The sequence below is a fragment of the Miscanthus floridulus genome, chromosome 5, assembly GCF_019320115.1.
Source record: "Miscanthus floridulus cultivar M001 chromosome 5, ASM1932011v1, whole genome shotgun sequence".
Classification (NCBI taxonomy): domain Eukaryota; kingdom Viridiplantae; phylum Streptophyta; class Magnoliopsida; order Poales; family Poaceae; genus Miscanthus; species Miscanthus floridulus.
Window position 1 is genome coordinate 49,655,723 of NC_089584.1, and position 18,591 is coordinate 49,674,313.

The 18,591-nt window shown below is 43.2% G+C and overlaps 1 protein-coding gene across 1 annotated transcript; it reads right to left on the minus strand.

Moving 5' to 3' along the window:
- Positions 1-16,583: 16,583 nt before the first annotated feature.
- On the minus strand, positions 16,584-18,315 carry LOC136452142 (ERBB-3 BINDING PROTEIN 1-like). The gene is made up of 6 exons (XM_066452780.1): positions 18,169-18,315; positions 17,959-18,055; positions 17,303-17,387; positions 17,066-17,215; positions 16,828-16,981; positions 16,584-16,632 (listed from the first exon to the last, which is right to left on the minus strand). The coding sequence occupies exons 2-5, from the start codon at positions 18,053-18,055 to the stop codon at positions 16,849-16,851; spliced, it is 465 nt and encodes a 154-aa protein (XP_066308877.1). The 5' UTR covers positions 18,169-18,315; the 3' UTR covers positions 16,584-16,632; positions 16,828-16,848.
- Between the last annotated feature and the right edge of the window lie 276 nt (positions 18,316-18,591).

Genomic DNA, 18,591 nt, shown 5'->3' on the forward strand with positions numbered 1-18,591 from the left:
TGCAACCTTCAAAACTTTCATCAAGAGAATTCACAATGAGTTGTAAACAACCATAAAAAAAGTGAGAAGTGACAATGGAAGTGAGTTCAAGAATACAATAATTTATGAGCTTTGTGATGAGTTTGAAACTAGGCATCAATTCTCGGCCAAGTACACTCATCAATCAAATGGCCTAGTTGAGAGGAAGAATAGAACCTTAATTGACATGGCAAGATCAATGTTGAGTGAGTATAATGTGAGTCATTCATTTTGGGCCAAAGCAATCAACATAGCTTGCTACTATAGCAACCGACTGCTATTGTCACCCCATGATGGAGAAGACACCTTATGAGCTCTTGAATGGAAGAAAGCCCAACATTGTATACTTTTGGGGTTTTTGTTGCAAATGCTATATATTGAAGAAAGGCACAAGATTGAGTAAGTTTGAGAAGAAATATGATGAAGGTTTCTTTCTTGGTTACTCCACTACTAGCAAGGCTTATAGAGTTTGGAATTTAGCTAGTGGTACACTTGAGGAGGTTCATGATGTGGAATTTAATGAAACCAATAGTTCCTAAGAGGAAGATGAGAATCTAAATGATGTGAGAGGAACTTAATTGGTCAATGCAATGAAGAACATTGACATTAGTGATATAAGGCCTAGAGAGATGATTGATGTTGAAGATAATAAGAATCAAGTGCTCTCTAACTCAAATATGCAAGCTAGTGGTTCTCATGATCATGATCAAGCAAGTGCTAGTGATGACAAAGTGTAAGATCAACAACAAGTGGTTAGTTCATCATCTCAACCAATTGATCAATCAAATGGAAGCAATCAAGTTCAAGTGCTCTAACCAACCACTGTTGCAAGAGATCATCCATTGAATTCTATCATTGGTGATATCTCAAGAGGTGTATAAACAAGATCAAGATTGGCATCATTTTGTGAACACTTCTCATTTGTGTTTTTCATTGAACCTAAGAAGATAGATGAAGCCTTGTTGGATATTGATTGGGTGAATGCTATGCATGAAGAGCTAAACAACTTCATAAGAAATCAAGTATGGGAGTTAGTTGAGAGACCTAAGGATCATAATGTGATAGAAACCAAATGGGTCTTTCGCAACAAGCAAGATCAAGATAGGACGGTTGTAAGGAACAAAGCAAGATTAGTGGCTCAAGGTTACACTCAAGTTGAAGGTCTTGACTTTAGAGAAACTGTCACACCCTAAAATTTCTAATTTTGGTTTATGCATAGAAAACACAAATTAAAATAAATGTTTTGATATTTGGATAAAAAATTTAAGTTTAGTTTAAGCTAGCGTCAATTAGTTATAGGAAAAATGTGAATCTTCAAACTTTTCTGAATAAATTTAATGGGATATTGCTTGATGTGATGTTTGCTTGTTGTTTCTTTGTGTGTGAGAGTGAACAAAGTCTTTAAAATGCGTTTAGTAGATTGATCTTCCTTCTCCGTCACGTCTTTATCGTTTTTTGTAATCAAATTCCTTATTTCTCAGCTCAAGCTTTCAGTTCAGAGCCTCTCAAAAAATTTTCTTTGTAACCCAAATCACTCCTTTCAGCTTTCTCGTCCGTCGATCAATTTCTAGAAACTTCTCTGGAATTTTTTTGACTTTTCTTGGAACTTGTTCTCACTTTTCTATGAGTATAATCTAATTTTTTTAGATGCTCCAAAATATATTTTCAAGAGCTCCAAATATTTATTTGGGTTCCTCATGTTTCAAAATGTCTCTGAGAATTTTCCCCAAATTTTCAGAGCTTTCGGAAGTATTTTTCATAGGTTAAATAATAATTCTTGACTTTTCTAGAATTATTTTATTCACAAAATTAATTAATTTCGAAAATAATAAAATATTTCCTTTTTCCACCAAAGCCCGTGTGTCAATAATCCTAATAAATCTGAAATGCCTATGCATTTAATTACTAATGGGCTTTAATGATTAATTACGCTCATTAATGGAGGTGGAGCGTGCAACATCAATTAGTACCGTATTACTAATTGATGTACTTATGGGAGTTGTCCTCCATATATATATGTACCAACCCATCGGACAAACCACACCAAAACTATCGTAAAGGGAGCTCCTAGTTAGGTAAATCCCTCGTTTAGTAAAATAGAATTTTCTCTCTTCTTATCACCGTCGGCCAACTCCAATGACTCCTCCGGCGAGCTCTTTCTGGTCAGCTAGAGCATCTCTAACGAGAACACCACCACAAGGTTCTTCTCATCGTCCTCTATACCGTGGTATTCTCCTTTTTGCAAATCTACCATCGTATGACTATTTCCCTTGCTTTTCTTTTTTCCGACGTGGTTTTTCGGTGAGCTTCTCCATTGGTGCTCTCTGTTCTTCTCTAGTTGCTCGCAACCGGCAACATGGTGTCCGTGAAGAATGCCTCCCGTGTCTCCGCCACTAGCGCCGCCCACGTTTTGCGCCTCGGCCACCTTCGTGCGCCTCTGCGCAAGTAGCAGGCCACCTCCACCGGAGCGACAGCTCTGTTGCAGCGCCGTGCCTCCAAGCACCCGTACGTGACTGCGCCACCCCACGTGATTGGACCGGTCGTGCTCCACCGCGCCGCACCAGCATACGGGCTAGTGCCGCCCCAGTCTGGCCTCGCCTAGCCCCCTACAGCCAAGCTCCCTCCCTCTTGTTTGTGACGTAGATGGAGGAAGAAGAAAACATATTTACAAGTTTGCCACCAGTCTGCTGCACAAGTAGAAAGGTGACGTATTTACTGTTCTGCCACTTGTTCGTAGTATCTGCTATTTGATCATCCTAATTCCGATTTAGTTACGTTAGTTTTGTAGCATCGCGCTCTACGCAGCAGTACTAATGTTTTTCATGTCACATGTTTTTAGTATATAATTAAATAATTAATTTAATTAGTTTATACAGGGCTAGTTTTATAATTAAAAAAACAATGTAAGTAAACTTTGGCCTTTCATAAGCAAATGTTAATTGGATTAATGTTAACTTATATGTTTTAAATTATAATATACTTAGATTAAACATGTTCCATGTACAAAATTCGTGTTAGAGGCTCACATGCTTTTCTCTTTTACGTTGTTAAAGTTGAAATGGATTAAATAATACACACATGTTTACAATTAAAATATGATTAGTTTAACTCATATTTCTAAATTAGATATATAATTTGACTAGTCTAAACTAGTAGTTTCAAATGATTTTGGTTACTTCAAATAAATCAAGCATGTAGGCTTTTCTTTTATAATATAAAACTCCCAATGGTCGTTTCCTTTTTAATCGTAGACTCGTTCTTGGTGTTTTGTAATCTTGTGACCTGTAGAACTAGCTCTCTTTTAGTAGGTTGTTTTCCTGGGTGGTGTGCTATTCTTAGTTTGTTTGTTTGTATGCTTGTATGTTTGTGTATGTGCCTGGTGTTTGCTATGAGTAGAAGTGAACCGTCCTGTAAGCGCTGGAGACTCGAAGTTGAAGATGAAGCCTAAAGAATCTGAGTAGCTATACATTTAGTGGAAAGCAAGAGTAAAAGGCAAGTATAGCATGGGATCATCCTTGTTGTCCTATTCACTTTAATAACAACTTAATTCATACACATGTGTATACCTTGGCAACCATAGTAAACTTCCTAGTTGTTTGATATCTTGGATTCCTTGATACCCCAGTGGGATATTGCATTGGGTAGTGATGCTAGTGCTCAACTAAAACCATGATCTTGTAACATGACTAATGGTATATGCAATAAATGTCAAAATATGTTTTTAGGCAACTTGGCTTAAGAGGGCTGCAGCATTGGGTTTTATGGTGCTCTAGATTCCTCTCCCTAAGGACTTATCTGTAAGTGGTCACCAGGGACTTATAGTACAACTATGAGGGCTACATGGCTCTAGCTTTAGTCAAGTATGTGGACCTTTTCTAGCTTGTTAGTGGTTACTTGAAAGGGCGCAAAAGGGGCTTGACATGATGGGTATAGGACAACATATGTTCCTATGTGTATAGCCGTGAAGAAATTGTGTCATTCGAAAGGAGGTTCCTACATCTGCTTGCCAATTGGAAACCAAGCAGCCCAAATGTGGTAGAACCGCCCAAAATAGCACGCTTCCGGAGGTGCCCGTCTTCCACTAGATACTAAGCACCCCAAAAGCAAGCTACATCGGACGGATTCCATCGAGCACACCCCAAGGGAGAACTCGAATAATCCACATTTTTCCTTTAGGATCCAATAATGCGAACGAGTTTACAATACTTAGTCTATTTCATACAACAAGAGTTCTTAGAAATACATTATGATAATACTAAGTTTAGAGTACGGAATTTAAATAGCGGAATTACAATAAACATCTAACAGTAGAATATAAGGATCCATGTGGGGGTATGGCCCCCGATATCCACAAGACAAGACATGGGCCACACCATCAGAGGTTGCCTAGCCCACAAGATCAAGGTGTGCACGGACACTGCTCGGCGTGCACCACAAGATATTGTATAGTACCAAATAGGCTACTTTTCCTTGTTACCCTACCCCTCCAGAGTATATAAGGAGAGGCAGGGGTCCCCTAGTGGACACGATCGATACATCTTAATACAATACATCATAACATAGGATGTAGGTATTACGTCATACTGATGGCCAAACCTGTCTAAATCTTGTGTCTTGGTGCTTGTATTACCATCTCGCTCCTAATCTCGCTCACCTCTATGACAAATCTACCATCGTGGGATACCCCTCGGTGGACTGTCGAGCATCTTTTGTGGATAGTTGGCACGCCAGGTAGGGGTGTGTGCACTTGATCCATGGTGAGTCAGATGGACCTCAAATCAACAGCATGTTCTCATCATCAATCTCATGGAGATCCATGCTGGTCCATGACGACGATTCATCGCTAGCTACATCAGCCCCCATGATAGCAGATCCGATCTCGAAACCACCTCTGAGGTCACATTCATCAACAACTCATCGCTCGCTTCCTCACTACTAGAGGAGGCAGATCAACAACGATAATCTGATCGTATCCATCGATCGGGTCGGTCTAAAGCTCGCCGATTGCCTCTCCATTGCTGAATTGGCTCTAGACACTCTGGTTCAGCACCGACCACCCTCCAATCTAGATCTATCAAAGGCTGCTCGGGAAACTCTAGGGGTTATAGCCCTACCCTTTGGGTTCACCAACGCCGCCGCCGCTTACCAACATGCCCTGAGGGGCAGATTCACCGACAAGGTTGAAGACGTCCATCATCTCACTAACCAGATAACGCCATACACCATCGACCAGTCGTTCTGTCTAAAGCTAAGTCACGCTTTAATATTTTTCTAAATATTCTCCAATCTTCGTTAATCGCCATGATGTTTCTTCGAGCTGTTTTCTCTATGTTTGCTCTCCAAACGATTCTCCAAACCCTCGAACAGTCCTGTTGATGCTTGGACGCCTCCAGAGATGGCCCTGTCTCTGGCTCCTCCCTACACGTGCATGAGCATCTACCCTCTGCGTTATGGGTGGTTGGTAGTGGCTCCTTAGCGATGCTTGTTCCTCCTACACGTGCATGGGCTCCATGCTTCGTGTTATGGTATAGGCTAGCTAGGGCTAGAGACTCAGCTACACACTAACTGTTCAGGCGGTTTATATTAAATACATCTTCACACCAACTAATCGCTGAGCTACTTATGCTATTTCATCACCATTGCTGATTTTTCTGTGGAGTTCATGTATTTGTACATCATGTACTACTCGTTCTACACATTTGTATTGCAGGATCATCGTCTAGGTGATCGGATCACCTAGTGCTTGGACTTCACCACCAATCAACTGGTCGGACCGCTAGAATCATCGACTTCGTCACCGACCAGTTGATCGAACTGTTCACCGGTCGCTTCTACTCAATGCTCATTTCACCGCCAATCAGTTGACCAAACTGTTCATCACTCGTGCTTCATTGCCAGATACGTCGGTTACTCCACGGTGCTCAGATTCTTCATGCTCAAAGACTAAGTGGGCACACTTCACCTTACAGACATCGCTAGCAATGTCGGGGACTCCTCGCTCCTCGGTGCTTGGTCGTCACCAACGACACTAGAGACTCCTCGCTCCTTGGTGCTCGAACATCGCTAGCGACACTAGGGACTCCTCCCTCCTTGGTGCTCAGACATCGTCAGCAACGCCGGGGACTCCTCACTCCTCGGTGCTCGGTCATCACTAGCGGCACCGGGGACTCCTCGCTCCTCGGTGCTCGGTCATCGCCAGCGATGCCGGGGACTCCTCGCTCCTCAGTGCTCAAACATCACCAGTGATGTCGGGGACTCCTCGCTCCTTGGTGCTCGGACATCGCCAGCGATGTCAGGACTCCTCGCTCCTCGGTGCCCGGACATCGCCAGTGACGCTGGGGACTCCTCACTCTTTGGTGCTCGATCATCGCTAGTAATGCCGGGGACTCCTTGCTCCTCGGTGCTCGGTTATCACCAGCAACGCTGAGGACACCTCGCTCCTTGGTGCTCGAACATCGCCTGCGATATCGAGGACTCCTCGCTCCTCGGTGCTCGGTCATTGCCAGTGACGTCGAGGATTCCTTGGTGCTCGGACATCACCAGCGACACTAGGGACTCTTCGCTCCTCAGTGCTCGGACATCGCTAGCGACATTGGGACTCCTCGCTTCTTAGTGCTTGGACATTGCCAATGACGTCGAGGACTCCTTGGTGCTCGGATCTTGCTACATCTCATCGGTGTGCTATCAAGCTGCTCCATGCTATTCGGATCAGGGTGCTGATCTTGGGTAGCATGTCTGGGTCTTGATATGTGCATGTCAGATGACGTCGGTAAGCTTTTAGACTTCTTTTTTTCTGACCCTGCTACAATATTCATTCTTCATGTTTCAGTAGGCTCAGGGACTAAGTGGGCACACTTCACCTTGCGGTGAATGTGCACTTTTCTCATCTCGTGGCTATGCCTAGGGATTGGCTGCCTACTCGGTTGGTCTTCTACTTTCTGACCCTGGCATCACATGACTACGTCACCTACTGTTAGGCTCAAGGACTAGCTATGGGGGTATGGCCCCCAGTATCCACAAGACAAGACATGGGCCACACCATCAGAGGTGCCCCAGCCCACAAGATCAAGGCGTGCACGACGCTGCTCGGCGTGCACCGCAAGATATTGTATAGTACCAAATAGGCTACTTTCCTTGTAACCCTACCCCTCCATAATGTATAAGGAGAGACAGGGGTCCCCTAGTGGACACGATCAATACATCTTAATGTAATACATTAGAACACATGATGTAGGTATTACGTCATATTGACGGCTGAACCTGTCTAAATCTTGTGTCTTGGTGCTTGTATTACCATCTCACTCCTGATCTCGCTCACCTCTATGACCAATCTACCTTCGTGGGATACCCTTGGAGGACTACCGACGATATTCTATCGAGATTAGTTGACCAGACTATTGGGCACACTTCACCTTGCGGACATTGCTAGCGACGCCGGGGACTCCTCGCTCCTCGATGCTCGGTCGTCACCAGTGTTGTCGGGGACTCCTCGCTCCTCGATGCTCGGACATCACCAGCGATGCCAGGGACTCCTCCCTCCTTGGTGCTTGGACATCGCCAGCGATGCCGGGGACTCCTCGCTCCTCGGTGCTTGGTCATCGCCAGCGATGCTACGGACTCCTCGCTCCTCGGTGCTCCATCATCGCCAGCAACGTCGGGGACTCCTCGCTCCTCGGTGCTCAAAAATCGCCAGTGACACTAGGGACTCCTCGCTCCTCGGTGCTTGGACATCGCCAGCTACGCCGGGGACTCCTTAGTGCTCGGACATTGCCAGCAATGCTGAGGACTCCTCACTTTTCGGTGCTCAGACATCGCCAGCGACGCCGAGGACTCCTCGCTCCTCGGTGCTCGGTCTTTGCCAGCGACACTGGGGACTCCTCGTAACTCGGTGGTCGGACATCTCCAGAGACGTTGGGGACTCCTAGCTCCTCGATGCTTGGACATCGCCAGCGACATCAGGACTCCTCGCTCCTCGGTGCTTAGACATTGCCAGCAACATCGGGGACTCCTCGCTCCTCGGTGCTTAGACATTGCTAGCGACGCTAGGGACTCCTCGGTGCTCAGACATTGCCAGCAACGTCAGGACTCCTCGCTCCTCGGTGCTCAGACATCACTAGTGATGCTAGGGACTCCACGCTCTTTGGTGCTCAGTCATCGCCAGTGACACCGGAGACTCCTCGCTCCTCGGTGCTTGGTCATCGCTAGGGATGCTGGGGACTCCTCTGTAAAACACCTCGGGTGTTAGCCTTGCATAACTTGACTTGCATAACATGGGCATGATCATCACGCATTCATAAACAAGCATTTACCATTGAAACATTTGATTGAAATGTCTACAACATTTGCTTGTTATCGCATGTTTCATTATCATATGCAACCTTTCTCATTATTTCATGTCTCCATGTGTATATGCAAATGATCATGAATGAAAACATGTACTTGGTAAATGTGAGTCACAAAAGCATGTAACCACACTTGGGTTAGCAATTAGAGCATTGTTCATGAAAGTCATTTTTCATAATCAAGCCTTTAAGTCATGTTTCATGTGATTACTTTAAATGGCCCTATGAGTGACTACTACATGAAATGATTGAATGACCTTGCAAATTGCTTAAACATGTGTAGAGTATCATTATGAACAACTTTGATATTCATGGTTAGGGGTAAGAAGGTCATTAAGCCATACTTTGATGTGTATCATCATTTAAAAGTGACATGTTTGACTAAAGTTGAACAAGATGTTAGAGACCTTGCATGGAGGAGTTCACTAGAGCAAAGTTGTAGTGTTTGACATAAGGAACAACTTTTATTTTTGGGTCACTAACTGATTCAGCCCCTAACATGCCTGAATTGGGATCACAAAAATCAACAAAAAACTATTTTCAACACTTAACGAAATGCTAAGTCTTGGTTCATTGAACAGCCTGACAAGCTGACCTTCATGGCGATATAACTTGAATTCAGTTGAGAATTGGAACACGATTATTGAATAAGAGTTGTAGCTGGTACATTAGGCTTCAACTTTGATGTATGAAATTTTTGCTGAAAATCCACGGTCACGAAGTTTTAGTCACGGAAAAACCCACTGTTAGGCATCACATCGGATCACTGATGAATGGAGCGAGCCGTTCAGTGGCCGACCACTGGCAGAGCCTGCGCGCCGCGTGTCCACGACGATGGCTGCACGTCGTCATTGCTATGTCCGGTCAAGCCACGACGCGCCTGAGCGCAGCTTTAACACCGCTAGCACCGCCCGCTCCTGCCCACGCCTCTTTTTTCGCATTTCGCCTCCTCCTTGCTCGCCGTAGTGTCATCCATGCTCGTCCTGCCTCACCGTTGCCATTGCAGACGCTCCGCCGAGCTTGCCTGCGCTAGCCACCGCTGCATCCACCAATTAGTCGCTCTCTCAGCTTCGCCTCAACCTCCCACATCTCTTCCACCTTGCCTCGCCCGAGATCGTGCCTTAGTTGAGCCGCTACTCACTTTGCGCCGCCACGAGAACACTCTCGCCGGAGTGCCGCCATGGCCGTTGCCGTGGCCGTACTTCGTCGGAGCACCTCAAGCCTCCTAGGTCATGTAGTTTGGTCCGCATGGTAGTCGTGGTCCTGTTGCTCACCTTGCTTGACCTCGCTGTGGCCAAAGACGGCTGGCACACGCCGTGTAGCACCGTCGTGCCGCCATGGCCGACGCCGTCGTCCTTCGTGCCGATGATTCGCCCGCCTAGATAGCCCAATGTGTGCACAAGGTCTAGAGGGTCACCGTAGACTAGGTGCCATCGCTGGTAAAGCTCGCCGCCGGCGAACTTGGCCGCGCGGTGATGAAGCAGCGCCGCCTACCCTATTTTGAGTCGATGACGCATGGGGTCACCTGACCAGCGGGTCCCACCGGTCAGCGGCAGTAGTGTTGAGGGCTAGTTCAAAAATTCTAGATTCAAGTGTGATTTGTGATTTTTGTATCTTCAGTTTGGTAGCTCCTAAATTTGTGAAATAAATTTTGTAGTGTTCATTAGGAAGTTTAGTATTTATTAAAAATATTACCTTGGCACTTATAGTAGAAATTTTTGGAGAATTAAATAGGGATTTGAAATGTGCTTTTGAATGCATTCAAATTTGTTTATTTTATATCTAGAGTTCCTGTGCTCCAAAATTTATGAAATTTTTGTGGTAAGCTAGCATTAGCATGTATGAACTCTGGTAAAAATTTGAGGACTAGTGCAAGTGTAGATTTATAGTTATAGATTTTTCTTTTATGAATAGTTAATCCTTGCATGAATTTTTATAAATTATTTATGAGTCCAAAATTCATGAAATTTGTTGGAGGTAATCCTAATACCATATGGATGATAAGAAAAATAGGAAATCTGTTGCTTGACACTTTTCAATGGGGTTTTCCATTTATGCTATTTCAAGCCTCGCTTCCTTGTCATTTTTGTATAAGATGTTCTACTTAGTAAAATGACATGACATTTTTATAGTAGTCCTTTGATAGCATTAGTAAGGCACTATAAATTTTTGAGAATTTATGAAGTACATCTGATATATGTTTATTATTTAACCTAGATATCTAAATAAAATAATAAAGGCAATTAAATAAATAGTTTGGGCTTCGCCATTATATTATCTTAAATGTATTTGGTATGCTTAAACTATTGGTAGATTCTATGTTGTCAAATTTTGAATGATTACATGAAGTAGAAGTATCGTTACTTTATATTGCATGTTGAATAGTTACCGGACAAATTCTGTAGTTTGAGGAGTTGCCTATTGAAAATGATGTGTACTGTAAAAGTGGTTAATAATAAAGTTGTAGAGAATTTGATAAGCTTTCCAGAAAGTCTAGGATCACTGTAATTGGATTAGTAGAACTCTAGTTATGAGTAAAACAAGTAGCTACTGTTTTGTGGCATAATCGATGCATTGTGAAAGTAGATGATTAACTAATCGAGAAGAGATATGCACCTACTCAATAAACATGATGCACTTGTTAACATATATGCATCCATAATACTTATGCCATACTCATGCATTTAGGATCGGAGGAAGAGATCATGTTGCTGGAATTCGAAGAAGCAGAGGAAGGGAACCCGCAGGAGGATCCGCAAGTCGTAGCTCCCGAAGGCGTGGAGCAGAACCCTGAAGAGCTTCCGGAGTGTCCTGACCACCACCGTACTTCCTTTCTGTGAGGCAAGCCCCGGAGCATTATAAGTTTCCCAGTAATTTACAAATGTTTACTTACGTAATTATGATTGATGCATTAGGTTATAAGAGTTGAATGGAACCACTTGATGCATGTACATTCCTTGTCCAGATATTACACCCTTAACCAGTATAGGTCTAGGATCGAATATATGATTAGCCATGCTTAGACCAATAGAAGTCAGGTGATGTCCTGTCACCTGCGAGATATAGGTGGATACCGGAGCACGGTTGGCTATATCTGCTATCGTGGAACAGAACCATGGGGTAAAAGTAAATCGAGACCGGATGGGAAGTCGATAGAGAAGCAACAAGACATGGAGGTCTTGGGTGTAGATTTATCCCCATCTGTGTCGATTAAGGACCGTACCGTTGTTGGCGCTTCTGACAAGATTGAATGCATGCCTCTCACTTAGCTGGCCGAATAACTCATTCCGACCGCGAAGCCGAGTAATTCAACTCAGGCCGGGAACCGTTCTATTGTGTGTTCCTTCCAGGGAACGATCAGACTGAGCCCAAGAGCAGGCTTGGCCTGAGCATCCTGGCATCTGGTGTTCCAGATTGTGCGGCACAGTATGGACCCACGAAATGTGTACCTAAGTTGTACCAAAGGTGACCTAAGGCTATCATGGCTGGTAGACCTAGGTTTGTGTTTTGAATAAATTCCCAGCTGGTTGAAATCAATTTGAATCGCCGTCTCTCTCGGATAGTGAGAAACTTGGCTAGTCCCAACATCGTAGCAACTATGCTATAAAACATGATGGTTCGGAGGAATATGGAATTACAATACCTGCTATGGTTACTATTGTATGCTTCTAAATGATATACCACATGTTTGGCACAGGATAGTTGCTAATCTAGAAATGAATAGTTATAATTAACCTGATAAAGAAATTGTAACTGTACCATAACTCTATTGCTTTTACGCAAAAATGTTGTCGAGTTACGTCCACTTATACAGCCTTGCATAATCCTTGGAGTCATTTTATTTCTGGTTCATGACGGGTAAGTCTAGCAGAGTACCTTCTCGTACTCAGGGTTTATTTTTCCCATTGTTGCAGATGGCACTGTGTATCATGGGTATTGCAAGAGTTGCTTTTATCCCGCTGTGGATGAGGAGTAAGCCTTGGGCAGGCTTCTTTATTAATTCCTATCATTGCTTTTGTGGACCATGATCTTATTTGGCACTGTATCAAACTATGTTGGAAACTCTATCTTCGAACTTATTTGCTTCCGCTTTATTATCAAACTCGGTTTGTAATAGCTTTTATTCGTACTCTGATGATGAGAAGTATCTATGAACTTTATGTAATATGTGGCATGTATGTTGAATCATGTACGATCTTAGTTGTTGTAAATCATTTATCGAGACCCGTCGTGGTACTCGACGGACTACCGGGTTTATATGGGTTCAAGTATGATAGTGCGACCGCTTGCGGATTGCCGTTGTACTTGTATTCTTATAAATTGGTCGGTTCTGCGATAGCTGGTATCAGAGCAAGATTCAACATTAATTGTCACAAGTGTATTTAAAACAAAAGTTTTTGTTTTCCAAAAAACCTCTCTCTAGCAACTAATAGTTATATAATAGGTATTTGAATCTAAAGTGTGCCAATGATCACTTTCCTCATGCCCAAATTAAGGACTATTAGGTGGCTATTTAAGTACTAACATGGGGTTTTTACTTCGTCGTCCATACGGCGTGCTATTGTATGGATGCCATTCACTTGAGTGGTAATGTATGGATCAAATGCCTCTACGCCAAGGTAAGATGATGAGTGTATGACCGCAAGATGTGAGAGTGCGGTCGGGAAGAGTTAGCTTTGGTACGGCTATGTATGCATGCTTGCATGTGTATATGGTACGTAATTAATTGTGGGTTTAAATTATTGTCGGGTAGATTGATACGGAAGTATATGTATGGGTATACATATATGAAAGTATTTACAATTATATTCTGCATATTTCCTTATGGGTTTAGGGCTGAAATGAAATTTTATGTAGGTACACTAACAACGAAACGTGTAGCTCGACTAGTTACGCTATTTATGAGAGAACATATGTATGCCACCGTGTCTACCATTAGAAACAAATTTTTCCTAAGTTTGTGAGGACGTACGGAACGAGCATGCATCATGATAATTACCATTCACATAACTACATTGTTCCTCCCCTTATAAAATTTTTACTCGGTTATGTAACTCTTATCCATTATGGCATTGTCTCACCAAGGGGTACATGTTAATGGTGTAGATGGCACGCACCAAGCAGACTGCTCGCAAGTCCACCGGAGGTAGAGCTCCCAACCGTCAGCTTGCTCCACGTACCCATCAACGTCACATGTTCCTTGGAGAGTTCGGAATGCCTACACTCTTGTGGAGAGTGCTTAGCTATGTAGGCTATCCTGATGGAATGGAACCCTGCTACTTCTGGGCGAATGAGCAGTTGGGAGAAGGTCTCTTAGTTACTGTGGAGGCCGTTGTTCGTCCCCAAGGTGACAATTCTGAGTGGACAGGCTGGTGTTATGAGTCAATTGGCAGGACTGCTGAAGAAGCAGCTGGCAGAGCAGCCTTTGGGATCCTGAGGGATATCATGGATCATTTTCCTCAGGAGCTAGCAGCCGCTTTGGTTGGAGTCTTTCCGAGGGGCAACCCCTCCACTGACTCATGGCAGTAGGCACTACAAAAAATCGGGGCTTGTGTGACAAACCGGAACTGTCATGTAAAGTACAGAAATTGTCATAAAAACTACTTTATGACGAAAAAGCAGCGTCACACCGGTCGTCATATAACGACCGTCACATAATGTACCTCGTGACGATTTTATGGGCCACCGTCACAAAATGTCAAGACCTTTTGTGACGGTAACGTTCTATCGTCACCTATTGTTACCTTTTATGACGACTATAACTGTCACATAATGTTTAGTCAACGCATCACATAATGTACGAACCGTCACAAATGGTACGTGGGAGGACAGGTTATTATGACAATAGGGTAACGTCAAATATTGTGAGCCCAACATTTCCAGCCCAGGCCCATATTATGGGCTGACCCAATTGAAACAATAATAAACCATATAACCAATTCCATAATATCATAACGACCATACAAAGGCGCATGTTCCAGAATACATGTTTCCATACAAAATTACAACAAAAACATGAACACAAAATGATCCAGCCAACTAAACAAATTCTAGCAGCTAGCGTCAAGTTCCAGCCAGCACCTAGTGCCAAGTTCTTGCACCAAACAAGTTCCAGCCAGTAGCCAACAGCTAGCGCCAAGTTCCAGCCAACAGCCCAGCAAACAACGCCCATGACCCTATCTGTTATCTGAAAAGAAACAATGAAGAGGAAAAATATACTATGCAAATGCTAACTAAAAGAATCACACTTTCCAATTGTTGGCATATTCAATTGTGTTTGAATGATCTAGATAAAAAAAATTTAAGTGAATATTGGTTAGCAAATTTCACTAAATAAATCACAGGACAGATCAAAACATGCAGGTATGTCATACGACTTTTTATCATGTTTGGCTAAGCAATAAGTTGCAGAAACACACAATACTATTATATTGTAAAGAAACAATTCTTTGCATCATTCGAGCAAGAGGCAAATTATCATGGCCAAAGCAGCATATCCTTCAATGGTATTATCAATCAATTTATTTGCATTTCTACATAACAAGCAGAGCCTGTCACTACAAGCAGAAAAAACCAACAATATTCAACATGACACTAGACATCTGTTACCACACAAATTTAGCAGACTTGGTGACTTACGAGCTAATTCCAGCTGTAATAGAATTTGGGAATAGACCTGAATCAATATACACATCTATTACCACACAAATTTGTAGTAAAGCAGCAAGACAAATGAAGGAAAATGTAAAATAACAGATGTAATGAAATTTGAGGAAATAACTAGATCCATAAAGTAACCGTTAAAACCACACAATTTATATTAAAACAGGAAGATAAATGCAAGTACAGGGACAATGGACAGCAGTAGGCAATTGTGATTGACATAATAGAAGTACTCAGTAGGGAAATCTTTGAAGCTGCAAAGTTACACCCAACTAAATAATGCAAAGATAGAAAGTCACGGTGACACCACTTGATTGATTCATTCTAGAATCATTTCTTTCTTTCTATTGTTCCTTGCAAAGTTCACCTAAATGGTTTCCCTATATTGGTTAGAAAAATTACTTCACTAAATATGAAAGAAACTAGCAGGTACCCCCGTGTTTCGCACGGGCCAGCAAGGCGGAATTATAGCACATCATATTATACACAGAAACAAAAAGATCAGTAACATTAGTTACATATATGGGTCATCATTTGAGCCCGTCGTAGGATAATGTTAGCATAGTACAGGGCTGTCTCAGTTGGACATGGATACTCATTTCAGCATGGGTGAAAGAACTTTCAATGTTTGGCGAAGTTGTGCACCTGTCGAGCGATATGTTCCATCAAACTGATGAGTAGGTTGAGGAAGAAGACATCACTGAAGAGCTGGAACTGTGCAGGAAGATTTTGAAGTATGTAGTTTAGTTGACGAAAAATCGATGGATACATATATTTGCAAATCGAAGGACAATATAAGGAAGATTTTGAAGTATGTAGCATGTAACATTATATCAACATTTAGTAGTTAGTGTACCTATTGCAGCAAAAATAGGCTTTGTCATAGTGAAGTGTTATCATATAAGCAGTGAGCCATTTAGTAGGGTGGTTAGGATAATTCACAAACGTAATAGGGTGACAATGAATCTGTTATAAACCACTAAAAGATGCAGCGGCGTAATACATAGTGGGCAAGCATGGAAATGCAAAGTGTTTAGTTAGCAGGCATAATACAACAGCGGCAACAGATGGAAATTTTTTCTTATGTAACAGGCATGATACAAAAGCGGGATCTGTAGAGACCTTTATTTTTGGTCAACATCAGTGTACGTGAGAAGTACGTTCCCTCACACATATCTCCACATTTCACCTAGAGCAATTGGCTGTTGTGTACTATGCAAAAGCTGTTTAAAAATGCAAAGGGGAATTTGTAGAAGGCAAGACATGGAGGCTTGTTTTGATAAATGGTGCGGAAGATATTATGAACGAATCATGAGTCAACAAAATAACCTTGTAAGAGGAGTCACGCTGTCGCTGTGGATTATGGAACAATTATCTGGACAGACCATGTAGCCTATGCATGCCTTAGATTAACCTGAAATATAGCAAGCATTGTGTGAGGGACTAATTAATTGTGGCGAGGTCTTTTTGAAATCAAAGCTGTGCAATGGGGGTACTTGACTGAGAAGAATGGATGGACACATCTGGTGTTTGCAGTTTGGTTCAGGCCAGAGCAGGGGAAATCATAAGCAGCAGCAACTTTCTGAATTGCTTCAGTAACATCCTTATTCTGAAAATATATAGAATGGGGATTAGTAATGAAACGAACAAATCAGTACGCACCCACAAAATGAGAAAGGAAATACTTATTTAGGTCACCACTTCAAACATCTTTCAAAGATACTTAGGGAGACGGCAACAATAATAGATAAAATATAACTTGTGAAAGAAAAAAAAAACTTAGGGCTTTGTAAAACATTTATACCTTCTTCCCAGGTCTTACAAGTCACATAGCAACTTCTGCTGCTGTGTTGGCAGCAGCAAGAACATCAGCTGCTCTTCCTGTGACAGGCCCATTTGCAATTACATGTGTATGTGCCACCACAGCAATAAAGCCATCAATATGACAGCCCATATCACTGCAAAAGGAAAACAAAATTGTTGAGGTCCACAGCAATATCTGCAAAAAGGCATTATAAAAATAGTTGCAGCAAGACAATTACATTTTAACCATATCATTTTCTTCAAGAACTGCATCATCTGTGGCAAGTGGTGAGAAGTGGCAGACGGTGTTATTCACGGATACACAGGTTGGGAAAGCAATGCCCCTTTCAATCTTCCTCTTTGCATTCTTGTAGACATTCCCAGTTTGCCTATTCCAAACAATGAGCCCAAAGTAAGGATGCAAATTAGCAAGAAAGTAGCAATCAAGAGCAATAACACACAGATAGATGTATTACTCTCTTATGAAAGAGTCGCCCTTCTCACAAAGGTCAACAATCTTCGCTTTTGGCTTGCACTCAGACACAACCAGCTTCAGAGCATCTGTTGCAAAGGTGGTAAAACAACTTTAGCATTTCATTTCTGATATTAGTATGCATCATCAGGCCAAAGTAAGAACAATTACTATCAGTTGAGCATTTCATTTCTAATATTAGTATGCATCATCAGGCCAAAGTAAGCACAATTACTATCAAGTGCACTTCTTGAACAAACTCAACATACATACAAAATAGATAACAGATAAAACTTCCAAAGAAAATGGGGCAACCAAAGTGGTGCTAACATCCAAGTAAAAGCCTCCTCTGCAATCCAGAACCACTGCTACCAGTATAGACATCATGGTCAATATGAACGCCATTTGACATATCAAATTCCGCTTCTCAAAACTGTAACGGGAAATCCATTTACTCAACCAACAGCTAAATCCAGCTACCACTAACAATTCACAAAGACCGCCAAACATCTAAATTGAAGAACAGCTAACGATTAACAAAAACCAGCGGCAACAAATACTAGAAAAACTAGACAATCTCCACGCACCCTGCTGGACCGCAGATCAACCGCAAGGATGGGTGATAAGGTTAGAAGGGGGCGATAAGGCGAGGTTACTTACTGTTGAGGATTTCGGCGGCAGCCTTGTACTTAGTGACGACGTCGTTGGAGGAGAGGTCGAGCTCCTTCTCCTCCCTGACCTCATCGTCCGACGACATCTGCAGCACACACCAACACTCAAAGCGATCAGTAATGGCGACAAAGTGACAGGAAACAAACGAAACAGGTCGAATCGAGCCCGAGGACCATGGAAGGGGACGGAAAAACTCACTGCTTCAATCCGAGGTGGAAGTCGGCGGCGCTGGGAGGGGGCCTCGGGGCGGCGTCGGAAGTGGTGGCGTCGGTGGCGGCGGGTGAGAGGTTTAGGTTTAGGGTTTGGGCTCGGGAGGCGGATTAGAAATGTAGTGAGGCAGCCGGGTCGGGTGAGGCGGCGGCGTTTGGCTTAGCGGCGGAGATGCCGAGGAAGTTGCGCCCGAACCCCCAGGCAGCGGCGGAGCTGGGCGAGCGCGGACGTCGGTGGTCGCTGGGGTGCTGCTGCAAACCAGCCATCGCTGTCGCTTCCTGCTCCCAGGACGCACGCGCCATGGATCTCGTTGCTCCTGCACAGTGAGGATGAGAAAGAGGAGCAGGTGTTGGGGCCGGGCTACTCGGTGGGGAGGCTTCCCCAGGACCTCACGCACATGCTCCTCCGCGC